The sequence below is a fragment of the Lepus europaeus genome, chromosome 18 (assembly GCF_033115175.1).
Source record: "Lepus europaeus isolate LE1 chromosome 18, mLepTim1.pri, whole genome shotgun sequence".
Classification (NCBI taxonomy): Eukaryota; Metazoa; Chordata; class Mammalia; order Lagomorpha; family Leporidae; genus Lepus; species Lepus europaeus.
The window spans coordinates 60,068,537-60,084,963 of NC_084844.1; the positions used below are offsets into that span (position 1 = coordinate 60,068,537).

Below are 16,427 nucleotides of genomic sequence, written 5' to 3' on the forward strand. Positions count from 1 at the left end.
TTAGTTTTATGATTTCAGTGTGTGGCCATACAATTCTAATTGTTTGAATTCAAAAACACCACTCAATCGAGTAATGTTTCTCAGTCCTTATGTGTACTGCTTGTGTAGCCTGAGTTTTAATTAAAATAGCCAGCTCTTTAGGCTAACTAAAGAACAAATTCTCTAGGACCTCTGCTGCTTTTTTTATGTAAATAAGAATAAATATTTACATACAAGTTATAAAATATTACATGAGTAGTGATTTTGTAACTTAGAAGTAATTTAATCTAAAATTGTAAAAATCCTAATTTTTTTCTGCCTCCATCAAACTAGACATAAATTATATTCTAGTCTGTGTTCTGGTGCATTGGAAGAATCCAATCTATTGTACCATCACAGAACAGAGAGACTTTCAGAAGTTGATTAATGTATTCCCCTGTGTCTAGGAGAAACATAAAAGGAGGGCAAGAAACTTTAAATCTTATTTGAGATTTCAAAGTGCATTTATAACTAAATCCAACAGAACATTAATTTCAAAATAGGTTTATAATAGATCTCAACACAGCATTATTTCAGAATCCCCATTTTCAGGTGTTGCTCCTTTGGGTGCAGTTATGCCTGTATATGCCTCCTTCTTTAACTACCTGAAAAAACCACGGAAATTCAGAGCTTTGGTATTAGGAGACCCTGTTAACTAAAAACCACCAGAAATTAAAATAAGGCTTTTTTTTAACTACAAGAAGTTAGAAAATTCATTAAGTTACCAAGAAGTGTGTTTTAGTGTGGAGCATACACTTAAAATCTTGATATCTGTTTTGTCATGTTTCTGTCTCATGCATATTGATGTGATTTTTCAGTTTTCATTTTTTGTCTGATAGAAGCACAGTGACCTCTCTTTGGAGCTTACTTATGTGGGTGCTCTAATACATACACAAACACGTGCACATACCCACATTCAGCTTCATTTGTATTTTTCTTACCAGCTTTCTGATCTTTATTGAAATCTCAGTCTCCTTTGTTCATTCTAATATTCATGAGAGTAGAAAAGCATTAACAGTGGCCCTGGTTTGTGTACATAAGTAGGTATGTACCTATTGACCATCTGAAATCTTGCATGACACATTGACTTTGCTGCAGCGAGAGCACACAGACACCTTACGCCATCTGAACGTGATGCTGATGTTCACCGAGTGTGTGCTGGACCTGACGGCCGTACGAGGGGACAATCCTGAGCTGTGCACATCTGCTGTGTCCTTGTACCAGATTCAGGAGAGTGTGGTTGTGGACCAGATCAGCCAGCTGAGCAAAGACTGGGGGTAGGTGCCCCCCTCTTATGCATTTCTCAATCCTTTATGCTTTCCATAAACTTGTGTCTGAGATGTAGGCAGTATCATCCCCTGAAAATCCTATCTTATTATTAGAAGCTTCACGGGAGTCTCCTGAGTCATTTCGTTGTATGCAATTTTACCGTATGAGTCAACAGATTCTGCAACCCTAGCATTGGCATTCCCCTTTCCCTGTAAACGATACCATTGAATATATTCGATGATGAAGAGATTGTTTTTATCTGAGAGTTTCTGTTGTGTTCAAAGTACACAAATCTTCCATGTCAAGCTTTCTCCCTTCAGGAGTTACGTGTGCAGTAAAAAAGCAAGGAGGGGTTGGGTGTTTGGGCATAGTGGTTAAGTTACCAATTGGAATGGCTGCATCCCGTATTAGAGTGCCTGAGTTTGAGTTCTGGCCCCACTGTCAATTCCAGCTTCCTGATAGTGTGCGCCCTGGGAGGCGGCAGGTGATAGCTCAAGTGCCTGGATTCTTCCATGCACCTGGGAGATCCAGATTGATTTCCTGGTTCCTGATTTCAGCCTTGCCAAGTCCTGTCTATTGTGGGCATTTGGGGAGTGAAGTAGCAGATGGTAGCGCGCTCGCTCGCTCTCTCTCTCTCTCTCTTTGCCATTCAAATAAAATCAGTCAGTCAGTGAAGCAAGAAGATGTACTTTAGAAAGGCATTTGAGTGGTGTCCTAATGTGGGCCACCAAATCTGCTCTGTTGGTTCAAAGGTAACGCTCTGCTCCTGTCTTCCGGGTTGCAGGCGAGTGGAGCAGCTGGTGTTATACATGAAAGCGGCACAGCTGCTTGCAGCTTCCCTTCATCTTGCCAAAGCCCAGATCAAGTCCGGGAAACTGAGCCCATCCATGGCTGTGAAACAAGGTATGGAAGCACACTGCAGTGTGTGGCACCAGGGCCCATGTCATCCTGTCAAGGAAGAAAGTTTCTTATGAGAAATTCCCTTGTTATTCAATATTCTTGACTCGGAAAAGATGCTGGGGTTTTTGGCCTTCACCATTTGATTGATGCAGAGACAAGTCAAAAGTGTTTTTATTAAAAATCTTTCCAGGGTGGCACCGCGGCTCACTAGGCTAATCCTCTGCCTGCGGCGCCGGCACTCCGGGTTCTAGTCCCAGTCGGGGCACTGGTTCTGTCCCAGTTGCTCCTCTTCCAGTCCAGCTCTCTGCTGTGGCCTGGGAAGGCAGTGGAGGATGGCCCAAGTGCTTGGGCCCTGTACCCGCATGGGAGACCGGGAGGAAGCACCTGGCTCCTGGCCATTTGTGGGGTGAACCAACGGAAGAAAGACCTTTCTCTCTGTCTCTCTCTCTAATTCTGCCTGTCAGAAAAAAAATCTTTCCTACAGAAAGAGGGCTCATAGGTCATTTGGTGTTACTTTCCTTATATCATCAGGAAAAAGTGTACATCACCACGTCTTTGTTTCTGGAGGAAAATTAAAATTAGTTCCATTTCAACTTTTTTTCAGTTGTCAAAAATCTGAATGAACGATATAAATTCTGCATCACCATGTGTAAGAAACTTACAGAAAAGCTGAATCGCTTCTTCTCTGACAAACAGAGATTTATTGATGAAATCAACAGCGTGACTGCAGAGAAGCTCATCTATAATTGTGCTGTGGAAATGGTAACTCTTTAATATTTAATCTTATATATTACTGCTTAACTTTAAGACCCTATTTTGAAGTATCCTTTTTAAAAGAGTGTATGTCCTATCCCTCTCAAGTCCTAAATATTCTGGATTACTAAGGAATATTAATCAACAGTAACACTTAATGTAATGTAATTTAATATGTTTAGCTGCAGTAAAATGTTATAATATCTTTTATTAAACATTGCTAACACTAGGCTTGAGCTAATCTTTTTATAGTTGGCATCTAAAAGTGTTGGCTGGATATGTTTCTGCATTTTTAGAAATTGTGACTTGATAAAACTGTTAGAAAAAATACTTTATTAACCAGTCTACAAAAGTTTATATGATTAGTTCCCACTTACTGATTTACTACTTTGAATTATACTGCTGTTCTAGACGTATTTTGAAAGCCATTTAATGTGTCATTAAAAATTTTTTTAAAAAGATGCTAGTATACATTTTATGACTCCTGATTCTGAATCCTGGAATCATAGTGTGGTGGATTATAATCATGTCATCAATGTGTTAATTTCAGATAGTTTCCACTTTAAAGCTACATTGTCCAAATGGATTTGTATTTTCTTGGAAGAGTTGAGAATCTTCTTGTCTTTGCTGCCTCTTCCAGGTTCAGTCTGCAGCCCTGGATGAGATGTTCCAGCAGACTGAAGATATTGTTTATCGTTATCATAAGGCAGCTCTTCTTTTGGAAGGCCTCACCAAGATCCTCCAGGACCCTGCAGATATTGAAAATGTACATAAATGTGAGTTGACTTATACTAATTGGTTTCAATTTGTCTGTGTTCTACAAGTATAGTAGAAAGAGCCTGGACATTGGAGTCATTCTGCCTACATTTGAATCGTGGATTTCCAACCTTGTGCCCATCACTAAACCTTTCTGGAGTTTCAGATTCTTGTTTTGTAAGATGGGGTTAATAGTCCCTGCCTTGGAGAAAATTTGGGTTCTCTCTATTGTGTTATTCTATTTAAATAAGTATTGATGAATATGTCTAAAATAGAAATAGATACATAAATATAGCTACTCTAACGTATTTTATACATTCACATTCATAAAAGTAAATATGTTTATAAGTATTAATATGAAGATACTTCAGAAAGTTGGTGGAAAATGAAATTAACAGTATGAGTTTATTTTAGTGCAAAAATTTTTGGAAATCTGTTTATAGTATTTTCCTAATACACATTTTCCAAATATTTGGAACAACATTTATTGCACTGAGCAAAATTTTTACACCAGAATAAAATCATGCTTTTAATTCTACTTTTCTATGAACTTAAATTATATATGTATATTAATATATTTAATATAACACATGTAAATAAATATATTTAATAAAATTACTTTGTAGGAGAACCTCAATTTTATTATTAAATACAACTGGAGTAGGCATTGTGGTATAGCATGTTAAGCTACTACTTGGGGCATCTGCATCCTACATCAGAATGCTTGGGTTCAAATCTTGCCTCAGCTTCTGATCCAGTTTCCTGCTAATGCATACTCTGAAAGGCAGCAGACAATGGCTCAAGTACTTGGGTCCCTGCCTCTGCCACCCACGTGGGAGACTGAGATGAAGTTCCCTGGCTCCTGGCTTTGGCCTGGCCCAGCTTCAGTTGTGGGCATTTATGCATTTGAACCATTAGGTAGAAATTATCTTTCTCAGTCATTATGTCTTTCAAATAAGAATAATATAAAGAAACTTTAAAAAAAAATGCAACTGTTAGTGACTGAAGAATGCTGTGATGATCCTGTGTACTGCAGGTTTGTTACAGATAGCGGAATGGAGAGTAGTAGATTACCAGGATGACATTTTTTTTTTTAAGGTTGATTTATTTGAAAGGCAGTGAGAGAGAGCAAGCGAGCGAGCAAGTGAGCAAGCTGGTGGTTCACTCCCGAAATGCCCACAACAACCAGGTCTGGGCCAGGCTGAAGCCAGGAGCCAGGAACTCCAGGAACTCCATCTTGGTCTCATGGTGGCAGGAACCCTTGTATCTGGGTCATCTTTTGTTGTCTTTCCAGCCACATTAGCACAAAGCTGGATGGGAAACGGAGTAGTCATTACTTGAACCAGTGCACTAGTTTGGGACATGGGTATTCCAAGTGGCAGTTCAACCTGCTGCACCACTGTGCCGGCCCCCAAGATAATATTGTTACTTACCAAATATAAACCCCAGCTAATATGTAGCCTAACTGGTGAGCTCACATTCTGATCAGAGTACCTAGTTTGAGTCCCAACTCCAGCTCCCAGTTCTGGCTTTCTGCCATTAGTCCCTGGAGGGTACATAGTTGTGTTACATTTTGAATAGCCACCAAAGGATGACAACTCTAAAATTATTTGCAGTTGTGAACAAGTCAGCTGTTAAAACCTGAATGTTCTTTGTATGATGTGTTTATTTAAATTTCACCACTGTGTGGCACTAAGCTAGAAACCACATCAAACTATTATGAGGCAGAAGAAAACATACTCAGAACTGTTAACTTTGGGGCAAAGAAATGAGAATGTAGAGAGTGATTTTTTTTTTTCGTGAGTTCTTCTGTCCTTGGTTTGGTTTTGAAACTATGTTTGTGAATTTCACTTGGAAAATTTTATTTTTAGATAAATCTAGTATTGAAAGAAGATTGTCAGCACTCTGCTATAGTACCGCTACGGTGTGAGCAGCAGCAGGCTATCCCGTGAACCACTGGTGGGAACAGGAGATGATCCACTTGGGAATACAGCTTGGGTTCTGCCACCCCATACCCAGGAAACTGTAGTTTCTCAACTGGTGACTACCAAAGAACAAGCAGTGATTTCAAAAAGGAAAAACAAGAAAAAACTACACATTTGTAGGAAATCTGCCTTATTGGAGAAGTCACCCCTACCCGTTTTCTTTGTAAAAGCAGAAGCAAGAATATTCCACTTGGCTCCCAGTTTGAACTTGGTAAATAAATATACCTTAGAACTAGAATTATCAGTACAGTTATTCTTAAGGATAATTAAAGATGAGTGGCTTTTCACTCAGCTTTCACTTTCACCGTAGCAGTGTGTGAAATTCCATGTGTTTGCTGAGGTACACAAGTAAAAATATTTACATCTCATCCAGGCAGTTTGATATTTGAAGTAATTTTATCTGAATCTGAGCATGCATCCTTAAAGAGCTCAGGAAGAAATAGCTTAAGAAGAAGCAAAGAATGGCTCTTGGAAGGAATTTTGAAATATTCAATTTGATCTTAAATGGACACGTTAATCTTCCAAAATTCTTTTATATTGCACTAATTTATTAAAACAACTGCATATTGGATTTTGCAATTTAAAACTAACTGAGGCACAATGAACTTGTTTAAAATATTTTACTTGATTATATACATATACCCTTTCCAGATTTCACATGTAATCACTAGTGAACTTTTAAATGGTCAAAACTTGTGTTCATGTGAACTTTGCATTTTTTTAACCTATTCATCTACACCTACAGATTTTCTCAGTAATATTTTGAGTTGCTGGTTATTTGCTTTTGGTTGCATGCTGAATGTGCATTGATGCCTGTGACCTTAGAATTATTAAAGGCACTAGGTATTTGGGGGCAGTATTAAAAAGTATATCATGAATCAAGTTTCAAGAATCTTAGTAGGGCCAAAACGAAGTTGAAGATAAAGGCTTGTTAGTAATGTGGATTTTCTACATGAAGTTAGTGAAAAATGAGGTTTGTTTTGTCTTAGGAAAACGGGCAGCTCTCTCCAGTCTAATGTGTATTTTTCATGTTCATCCTGACAATGCACCGAGTAGCTCATCATGGAGAATGCAGGCAGTTAACATCCCCCTCCAGGACTGGTCCCTACTTTGTATATTATTTTTGTTTCTTTTACTTATTTGTTTGAATACTTGAATAAACCACTTACCAGTTTAAATCCTTTTACTTTAAAATTTTTACATAAAATAATCCAAACTCTTTGACAAATTGCACAGACACTCTGGCATTAACCTACTTTTAGTGTACTGATAAAAACAAAAACAAATATGATTTCCCTTACTTTGACAAAGTAATGTAATTTTTACCTTATTTATCTGTATGAAATTCCAGCAGTTAATTTGAACATTTATTTATATGATGTTTGTATTTTTAAGTCTTTAATACAGTGTTTCTACCTCTCATTTGTAACTGCATGCATTGTCCTTGAAACTAGGTAAAACTCACTAAATTGTTGTGTAATAAATAGCCTTTTTATTATTGCCTGTACAAATGTATATTAAGGTAAAATAAAACTGACAAGTGTTTCTAGGTTACAATTGGGTCCATGTTAAGTGGCCTGTCAAGCCAGATACTTCCTTAATGTGTTTGTAGACTTGGTTATAAAAATCCTTTGCCCCGTCAGAGGGCTGACGATTCTCTTGCAGGTGCCCTAGACCACTCAGCGATGATCCCTGGCCCTCCTTGGCCTCAGTGACACTGTCTTTTATGTAATATTTTGGACTTATAGTCAATTTTATTCATGTTTGCTCAGTTACCACCTATATTATCTCAGATGACTCAGGTGTATTCCATCCCTTCCTCTCCTTCCTGTTTCATTTGAACACAGGATGAAACAGGTTCAGAGAGGGAAAGTAACTGGTCTGAAACCAGGAACTAGGTTCCTGATCACACCGTGCTTTGTGACTTCCACGTCTGGTCTTTGTCTTGCATAATAAAGGTCTCATGGTAGGAGGTTTGCGTGAACCAGTGAATTCTCAACAGACGAGAACAAGCTAAACTCATGAGTAATGGATCTGATGATGCTTCCATTGTCAAGGCTAACTGCTGTAAGAGACTTTGCCTTGATTATAGCAATAATAAACAAATGCTTTATGTTTGCATGAGTATTTTCAGATTTCACATCATGTATCATAAAGTGGAAATGGTCTAGCCTATATCATGCATTGATACCTATATTCAAACTGTAACCTGAAAGATTATTGGCTGCACAAATTAAGTAGAGGAATAATCAGCGAATTGTTAGTTGGCTTTCCTGCTGTGATGATTTCCTTTAATTATTCCCGGTACCAGACTCTGCTCTAAGTCATTATTTCCCACGGTCCCATGCTCCCTTCCCTCCAAGAGTGACCAGAGCAGCAGCAGTCCTCCATTTGCTAGGAGCCAGGGAGGAGATTGTTAGAGCTGACCTCCTCAGTCCCCAGGGGCAATAAAGAGGGCATTGAGTTTGAGGTAGTGAATGTGAAGGCATGGAGTGGGTGCCCCAAACCTGTGCATCCTTAAAGGTCGAGTCCCCGCACCTCTACTTAGTAAGGCAGGAGCTACTCTGCCTCCCTCCAGCTCACCCTCCTGCCAAGGCTTAAACCAGCTGTTCCTGATACTTAGATGGGAATATCACATCTAAAACGTATGTCACCCAATTGTAATACATTTAATGGAGAGAAACAGCGTCCAGTCCCAGTCCTAAGAAGATTCTGCCCGTTTTAGAGTTGTGTGTCTGTGTTGGGGAGGGGGTCATTGTTAGGGTGGGCCACCTCAGTCTCCAAGGGCAATAAGTTGGAAGATGTGTCACTGGGACACGAGAGCCTTGAATCAGATAGCTGAAAAACCCTTGCCATGATGGCAGTGGTGTAGCACTGCTTTGGTGGATGGCATCATACAATTTCATGTGTGCTCCCTCTTGGTTTCTGTAGACAGGTGTGTGTGTGTGTGTGTGTGTGTGTTTTAAGATTTATTTATTTGAAAAGCAGAGTTACAAAGTTATAGGAGAGAGAGAGATCTGCCATATTCTGGTTCACTCCCCAAATGACCACAAAGGTCAGGGCTGGGCCAGGCAGCAGCCAGGAGCCAAGGACTTGGGCCATCTTCCACTGCTTTCCCAGGTGAGAGCTGGATCTGAAGTGGGGCAGCTGAGACATGAAATAGTGCCTAAATGGGATGCCAGCAGCATTGCAGGTGGCGGCTTAACCTGTTGCTCCCTCCACACTGGCCCCTCTAGACAGTTTTCTTTTTGGATGAAGCAAAGTTGATCCGTATTTTCCTAGGAGGATGGACTTTGGCAGGAAGTAGTCACTGGTTTTGTTCTGCCATGGATAGGTATAGATTAGAAGCATCTGCACTCACCTCTAGACAGCCTTAAACCACTTCTTATTTTTATTTATTTATTTATTTATTTATTTGATAGGCAGAGTGGACAGTGAGAGAGAGAGAGAGAGAGGTCTTCCTTTGCCGTTGGTTCACCCTCCAATGGCTGCCGTGGCCGGTGCACCGTGCTGATCCAATAAGGTGCTTATCCTGGTCTCCCATGGGGTGCAGGGCCCAAGCACTTGGGCCATCCTCCACTGCACTCCTGGGCCATAGCAGAGAGCTGGCCTGGAAGAGGGCAACCAGGACAGAATCCGGAGCCCCAACCGGGACTAGAACCCGGTGTGCTGGCGCCACTAGGCAGAGGATTAGCCTGTTGAGCCACGGTGCCGGCGTTAAACCACTTCTTGTATGTGGAATCCACAGCAGTCGAAGATGTTGGGTCCCTCCTAAGTTTCTTTCTTGTTTATCAAAGCCTTTGCAAGGTTCATTCTTTGGGGGAGGAGTCAAAGTGTTATTTTCCTCGCCTGAATCAGGAAACCACTTAAGGGATGATCCACTTAAAAACACTGCATCCAGGAGAACTGTGACAATTGTCTTGAGAACTTCAGCGTCTATGCAGGAGGTGAAGCTAAACTGGTGAAGGATCCGTGAGAACTCGGTGATCAAACTAGCGTACGGGAGCGGAGACTAACATCCTGCCACTGCCTGCAGAGCCCCTGCACCCTCGGGCTCAAGTGAGGCCGTGTCTGGTGTCCTGTGCAGTTGGAATTAGTCTGTAAGTTTTCCCTTTTTCCTAGAAGCCCATTAGGCCAGTTTGTAATGTGACAAAGATGTTCTGTTGTTGAAGGTGTTTTCTTTTAACAGCTCTCCATTGCGCCTTCTGGACTGAGTGCAGCAAAGGAGGCTGCAGAGGTGACGGAGCACGGCGGGGGGGGGGGGGGGGCACTCGGCTGTCCTTCCCGCCTGGGGTTGAGGCTGCCCTGCATGCCGTGCATGGCCGGCCCAGGACGGGGTTGGGGAGGGGTCTCCCAGACAGGTGCCTGGGTGAGCGGTCTGGGCCCTGCTCTGTGCTGCATGCCCTCCTCTCAGAATGGTGCTGCTCTTGGACACTTTGCTTCTATCCTCAGGAAATGTCAGTTCGAACACTGGTTTATTGAAAACTGTTCTTTCCCGCCTCAATTTGGCAGCATAACTTAGTGGTCCAGTTGGTCTCAAATCACAGCTGCACCCTGTCCAGCCATGAGTCCTTGGGCAAACTTCTTAACCGCTCCATCTCCCTCTCTGTGTTGCATAGAGGGGTGAGAATGAAATGTTAATGACTCTGCAGTTCTTTGAACAGCACCTAGCATGTAGCATTTCCCGTGAGGCCTGCTGGTGTGTGGCTGTCAGTGTAGGGCTCCTTGTTGCTCTTTGTTTTGAAGGGGTGTGAATGGTAACTTGTTCTGTGTTTGTTTGGGGGGCAAAGCTTGGATTTGGACTCACTGCATCCACATGTACTTTGCAATTTGCATGCAAGTCACCTTTTCCCAGCTTAGCCACCAGGCACCCTGGCTGCAGGCATCCTTTGAGTTGCCTGTTTGGGTCAGTGTGACTGTTTAATGAAATGTGCCAGTACAGTATTTAGTACTTCATTTAATCCTCCCACCAATCCTTGCCTCATTTTACAGAGGGAAAAACAGATGTGCAGAGTGAGTTCCCCAAACCACACAACTGGGTTATGATGGGAGCAGACCACTGCAGAGGTCTGGACTTGGCTGAGCTCAGCAAGCTCTCCCTGACCACTGGACAAGTCTGAGGCAGCTGGAGCCCTGCACTGGTTTCCCCCTAGAGACCCCAGAGCTCCATTCAACCCCCCATCTCCGGAACACGTTCTGGTGAGGCACTGGAAGCCGCGACAGAAGGAAGAGCTCCATGCCCTTTGGGGCCCACGTGTGTCCCGCTGGACCCATCTCCTGCCCAGTGGAGGGCAGCAGAAGTTTGAGAAGCACGTGGTCGCACAGCCCTGTGCAGCCCTGTGCAGCCCACGAGCCTGGAGCTGCAGCCCAGGAGCAGTCAGCATTAGAAATTACCCAGGGTCTCCCAGCAGAAAGGGCTTCTGGGACATGTGAAAAACTCAAGCATTGGACGACCCATTGGGGATGGTTTCTGCTTGGTAGCTGGCTGGCTGTATGAGGGGCCCTTGATTGAGCTCACTCCTGGGAGCTGATTCAGTGGGAGGTGGGAGCAGCCTCCACAGGCACAGCGCTAACCTGGGATCACGCCTTCACTGGTGACAGGAGACACAGACCCCCTCCTCTGGAGTGCCCCGTGGGCTGCTGCTGCACGTGTGGCACAGTCCTGCCCAGTGGAGGGTTCAGTGCCAGCCCCGTGGCTCGGGAGGAGGGTGGCTATACGGCCGTTGATCGTTCCTCCCCACCTCAAGCCACCAAGTCTACCTGGTTTCTGCCTTCTGCTGCCCAACTCTTCCAGGCCAGCCCTCTTCACCATGAGAGCTCGTGTGCCCCCGGTGCATGTCTGCAGGAGTGCCTGGTCGCATGGGAACCCCACCTGGCTGCTGCAGGAACAGCTTGGCAGAGGAGGAAGTGGCCTGTGCCCCGCCACACCTGTGGAAGCGCTTTTCCAAGTCATCCTGTGGGTGACTGAGTGCCTTCTGCCTGGCATGTTGATGCTTTCTGGGAGACAGCCATGGGAAGCCTGCAACTGAGAGTTCTGATGTGTTCCTGAGCACCCAGAGTATTTCAGGGAAGATGAAGCGGAACTGAATGTGTTCCCCGGGGATAAACTAGCAGCATAAAGACGGCCAGCAGCTGATTTGATAGCAAATGCCTTACACTGGGGTTGGAAAGTAGATGGACAGTTTCTCATAGACACCTGGACTGTTCTGAGCCGACTCTTGCTTTTTCTTAGATCCCTTTTTCATTCTAACAGCGGCCCTGTGTACCTGTCCTTGGGGGGAACTTTTCTGAACTATGTTGAAAACTGCTTCAGGGCCAGCGCAGTGTATTGGTCCCCTCCCCCTGAACCGGGGGTGAGAGGTGGATGGAGAGAGGGAAATGAAGCAAGACATTGCACTGTGGATAGGAGTCTGGGTTTCTGGTGGCCCCTGCGTTGCTGCAGGGCTACCCACCAGGCTCCTCTCAGCTGGAGCAGCTTTGTTGAACTGGCTCTCCCTGGGTAATCATCTGTCTTATGCTTCTAGCACTGTGTGGCTCCCCAGTGCCCCTGAGAAAGGGATGGCCCAGGCTCCACCCAGCCCACTTTGGCTCCCTGAACAGAGGTGGCTGATCTGTAACTTGGGATGTCCCCACCTGCAGAGGCACCTGGCCTCCTGCAGCTCTGAACCGGCCTCTTCCCATGCCTTGCTGGAGCTCAGGCCTCGTCTGCCTGGTTGCTTCTCTCTACATTGCCTGGAGTTTTTGCCCTTTCTTTCGTAGCTCATTGAAAACAGGTTCATCTGCCAGGAATGGGCACAGAGCAGGAGACCAGGAAATGCCCTGATTGATGCAGACGGCGCCTTCTTGGGGGCCACTTTCCCTCCCAACATCCCTAGGGTGGAGCCAGAGGAGCTCACTGCAATGGGAGAGTCTATTCTTGAGCTGCTGCCTCTTTTTCCCTCCTATTTACAAGGGTGGTTGTCCTTAAGCATTGGCAAAGGGTTACCAAACTCCACGGTGCCTAAGCCCCTTAACAATAGAATGACACATCTGCCTATAACTGACAAGCACTGCCATAGACTGCAAATCATCTCTAGATGACCTGTAACGCCTAATACAATGTAAATGCTAGGTTAATGGTGGTTGTACTGTATTGCTTAGGGAATAGTGACCAAAAAAGTCTGTACATGTTCAGTACAATTTGTTTTTCCAAACGTTTTTGACCCAGGTAGTTTGGATCCACAGATGCAGAACCTGTGATACAGAGAGTCAACTGTACTTAGCAGAAACCCTCCCGATACAAATAAGCAAACAGGGCCGGCACCGCGGCTCACTAGGCTAATCCTCCGCCTTGCGGCGCCGGCACACCGGGTTCTAGTCCCGGTCGGGGCATCGATCCTGTCCTGGTTGCCCCTCTTCCAGGCCAGCTCTCTGCTGTGGCCAGGGAGTGCAGTGGAGGATGGCCCAAGTCCTTGGGCCCTGCACCCCATGGGAGACCAGGATAAACACCTGGCTCCTGCCATCGGATCAGCGCGGTGCGCCGGCTGCAGCACGCCTACCGCGGCGGCCATTGCAGGGTGAACCAACGGCAAAAGGAAGACCTTTCTCTCTGTCTCCCTCTCACTGTCCACTCTGCCTGTCAAAAAAAATAAAATAAAAAAACAGAACAAGCTGCCCACAATCCTAGGTATTACATTAGCATCTCAGTCTTGCCCAGATTATCTTCCATGCATACAAAAATCTTTGACAAAAAGGAGATCATACAAAATACGCTACTTTATGTCCTACTTTTAAAATTTTTTACAAGGCAGAGAGACCTAGAGAGCCACTGCCTATCCTTTAGTTTGCTCTCCAGATGCCCACAATGGTTCTGGGCCACACTGAGGCAAAGCTGGGAGCATGGAACTCAATCTTGGTCACCCAGGGTGGCAGGAGCCCAATATTTGAGCCATCATCCCTGTTTCTCAAGGTTCAAAAATATTTTTTTTTAAAGATTTGCTTATTTTATTTGAAAGAGATCTTCCATCCACTGGTTCACTCCCCCAAATGGCTGCAACAGCTAGAGATGGGCTAGTCTGAAGCTAGGAGCTTCCTCTCGGTCTCCCATACCAAACACTTGGGCCAATCCGCTGTTTTCCCAGGTGCATTAGCAGAGAGCTGGACTGTAAGTGGAGCAGCCGGGACTGGAATCAGCACCAATATGGGATGCCAGCACCGCAGGTGGTGGCTTTTCCTGCTGTTCCACAGGGCTGGCCCTTTACAATTTGTTAAATAAAATAATGATGCTGCTAACTTACAATGGGGTTATATCCTGATAAATCCATTGTAAATTGGAAATTGCAGGTCATAAATGCATTTAGTACACTTAACGTATCACACAAAGCTTAGCCCAGCCTACTTTTTTTCCTTTTCCCTAAACAAACCTTTTATACAGGGAATACAAATTTCATGCATTTCATAGATACAACTTTAGGAACACAGTGATTCTTCCCACAGTACCTGCGCTCCCACCCACACTCCCACCCCTCTTCCTTCTCTCCTATTCCCAGTCTTATTTTTTATTAAGATCTATTTTCAATTAATGTTATACATAGAGGATTATACTAAGTAAAGAGTTCAACAAATTGGGAAAAAACCCGTTCCTCAACAGTCGAGACAAGGGCTGTTCAAAGTCATTGCATCTCGAAGTTGATTTCACTTTATTTTAGGCATTTTTTTTTTTTTTTGGAGAAAGTTAACTTTAAAGAACCCAAGAATGATACATCTTTTGCAAGCACTTAGACATAACTAACTAGACGTAAGAATACACTTAATACACTGAAATGAAGTAAATCTTTGAGACAAATTTTACAGTTAATTCTCATAATACAACTCACTGAGGACAGAGGTCCTGCATGGAGAGTTAGTGCACAATGAGTCCTGTTGTTAATTTAACAATTAACACTCTTATGTATGATGTCAGTGACCACCTGAGGCTCTTGACATGCGCTGCCAAGGCTATGGAAGCCTTTTGAATCCACAAACTCTGTCAGTATTTAGACAGGGTTATAAACCAACTGGAAGTTCTCTCCTCCCTTCAGAGAAAAGTACCTCCTCCTTTGATGGCCACTTCTTTCCACTGGGATTTCCCTCACAGAGATCCTTCATGTAGAGCATTTTTTGCCACAGTGTCTTGACTTTCCATGCCTGAAATGCTCTCATGGGCTTTTCAGCCAGACCAGAATGCCTTGAGGGCTGACTCTGAGGTCAGAGTGAGCCCAGCCTACTTTTAAACATGCTCAGAGCATTTCCATCAGCCTACAGTTGGGCAAAATCATGTAACAAATTATATTTTATAATAAAATATTGAATGTTTCCTGTAATTTATTGACTGCCTGTATCCAAAAAAAATGCGGACAACACAGCACATTGTTAATCCCCTTTATAATAAATGGGTAAATTTATTTTCTGGGTTCTGTGAGCTGCTGTAGCAAATTAATCGAACCCAAGAAGGGGGTTCCAGGAACCTCATTTACAATCACTTGGCCATGGCCTGAGCCCTCAACCTGAGTGATCTGAGGCTGTCTCCAGGTAGGTGAAGTCAGAACTAAATCAGATTGGAGGACAAGAGACTGTGGGTGCTGCTGCAGTGCTACCTACTTAGGGGATGGGGAGAAATTCCCACATCTGCTGTCTGCAGTGATCTGTGTTTTGAGAGAACAAGGGGTCTTCAAAATATTCTTGAAAAATGTGTATTATGAAAAAGACCACACATGAATTTCAAAAATTTCTGTGCCTAAATATCATTGAATCTCATTTTCCACAAATCTTTAAAAATGTATTTTATTTGAAAGGCATATATAGAGAGAGCTCTCTCTCATCTGCTATTTTGCTTTCCAAACACATGCAAAGGCTGGGGCTGAGGCCAGGAGCCCACACCTCATTTCAGGCCTCCCACATGGGTGGCAGGGACCCATGTACTTCAGCTGTCACCTGCTACCTCCTAGCGTCTACATTAGCAGGAAGTTAGGTTGGAAGCACAGGAGCTGAGGACTTGAACCCAAGCACCCTGATATGGGATATGGGTGTCCCAAATGGTGACTTCTCAGCTAAACCAATGCCTACTTCCCATGAGCTTTTTGAAGTTCCCTCAAATAGTAAGAGAAATGGGGGCCGGCGCTGTGGTGTAGTGGGTAAACCTGCTGTTTGCAGTACCGGCATCCCATATGGGAGCCAGTACAAATTCGGCTGCCCCACTTCCAATCCAGCTCTCTGCAATGGCCTGGGGAAGCAGTGAAAGATGGCCCAAGTCCTTGGGCCCCCGCATCCATGAGGGAGACCCGGAAGAAGCACCTGGATCCTGGCTTCGGATTGGCTCAGCTCCGACTGTTGTGACCACCCAGGGAGTGTACCAGTGGGTGGAGAACCTCTCTCTGCCTCTGCCTCTCTGTAACTCTGCTTTTCAAATGAATACATAAATCTTAAAAAAAAAAAAAAAAAAAGAAATTGAGTTTGTTTTTTCTAGTCAGGATTTTTTTTTTTTTTTTTTAAGAGGGGATACCAGGGAGGGGCAGAATTTTTTTTTTTTTTAAGATTGATTGATTGATTTGAAAGAGCTTCCATCCACTGGTTCACTTCCCAAATGGCTACAATAGCAAGGCTGGAGCCAGGAGATTCTTCCAAGTCTCCCACATGGGTGCAGGGGCCCAAGGACTTGGGCTATCTTCTGCTTTTCCAGGCCATTAGCAGGGAGCTGGATTGGAAGTGGAGCAGCTGGGACTTGAACTG

General features: G+C 43.9%; 1 protein-coding gene and 1 long non-coding RNA gene across 4 annotated transcripts in view; both read left to right on the forward strand.

Annotated features, from left to right (window-relative positions):
- ULK2 (unc-51 like autophagy activating kinase 2) overlaps positions 1 to 7,786 on the forward strand; it is an 85,496-nt gene extending 77,710 nt beyond the window's left edge. The window contains exons 23-27 of one of the 3 annotated variants that reach the window (XM_062175519.1): positions 1,117 to 1,295; positions 2,072 to 2,190; positions 2,792 to 2,949; positions 3,581 to 3,716; positions 5,568 to 7,785. In XM_062175519.1, coding sequence (XP_062031503.1) covers positions 1,117 to 1,295; positions 2,072 to 2,190; positions 2,792 to 2,949; positions 3,581 to 3,716; positions 5,568 to 5,626 — 651 coding nt within the window. In that variant the 3' untranslated portion in view covers positions 5,627 to 7,785. Of the gene's footprint in view, positions 1 to 1,116; positions 1,296 to 2,071; positions 2,191 to 2,791; positions 2,950 to 3,580; positions 3,717 to 5,567 lie in introns of all 3 variants that reach the window. The other 2 variants (XM_062175521.1, XM_062175520.1) reach the window with 2 other exon arrangements.
- A 1,626-nt stretch (positions 7,787 to 9,412) lies between these two features.
- LOC133777092 (uncharacterized) lies at positions 9,413 to 13,010 on the forward strand. The gene is made up of 3 exons (XR_009868485.1): positions 9,413 to 9,781; positions 9,871 to 9,918; positions 10,674 to 13,010. It is a non-coding gene; the product is annotated as an uncharacterized LOC133777092 (long non-coding RNA).
- The last annotated feature ends 3,417 nt before the right edge of the window (positions 13,011 to 16,427 follow it).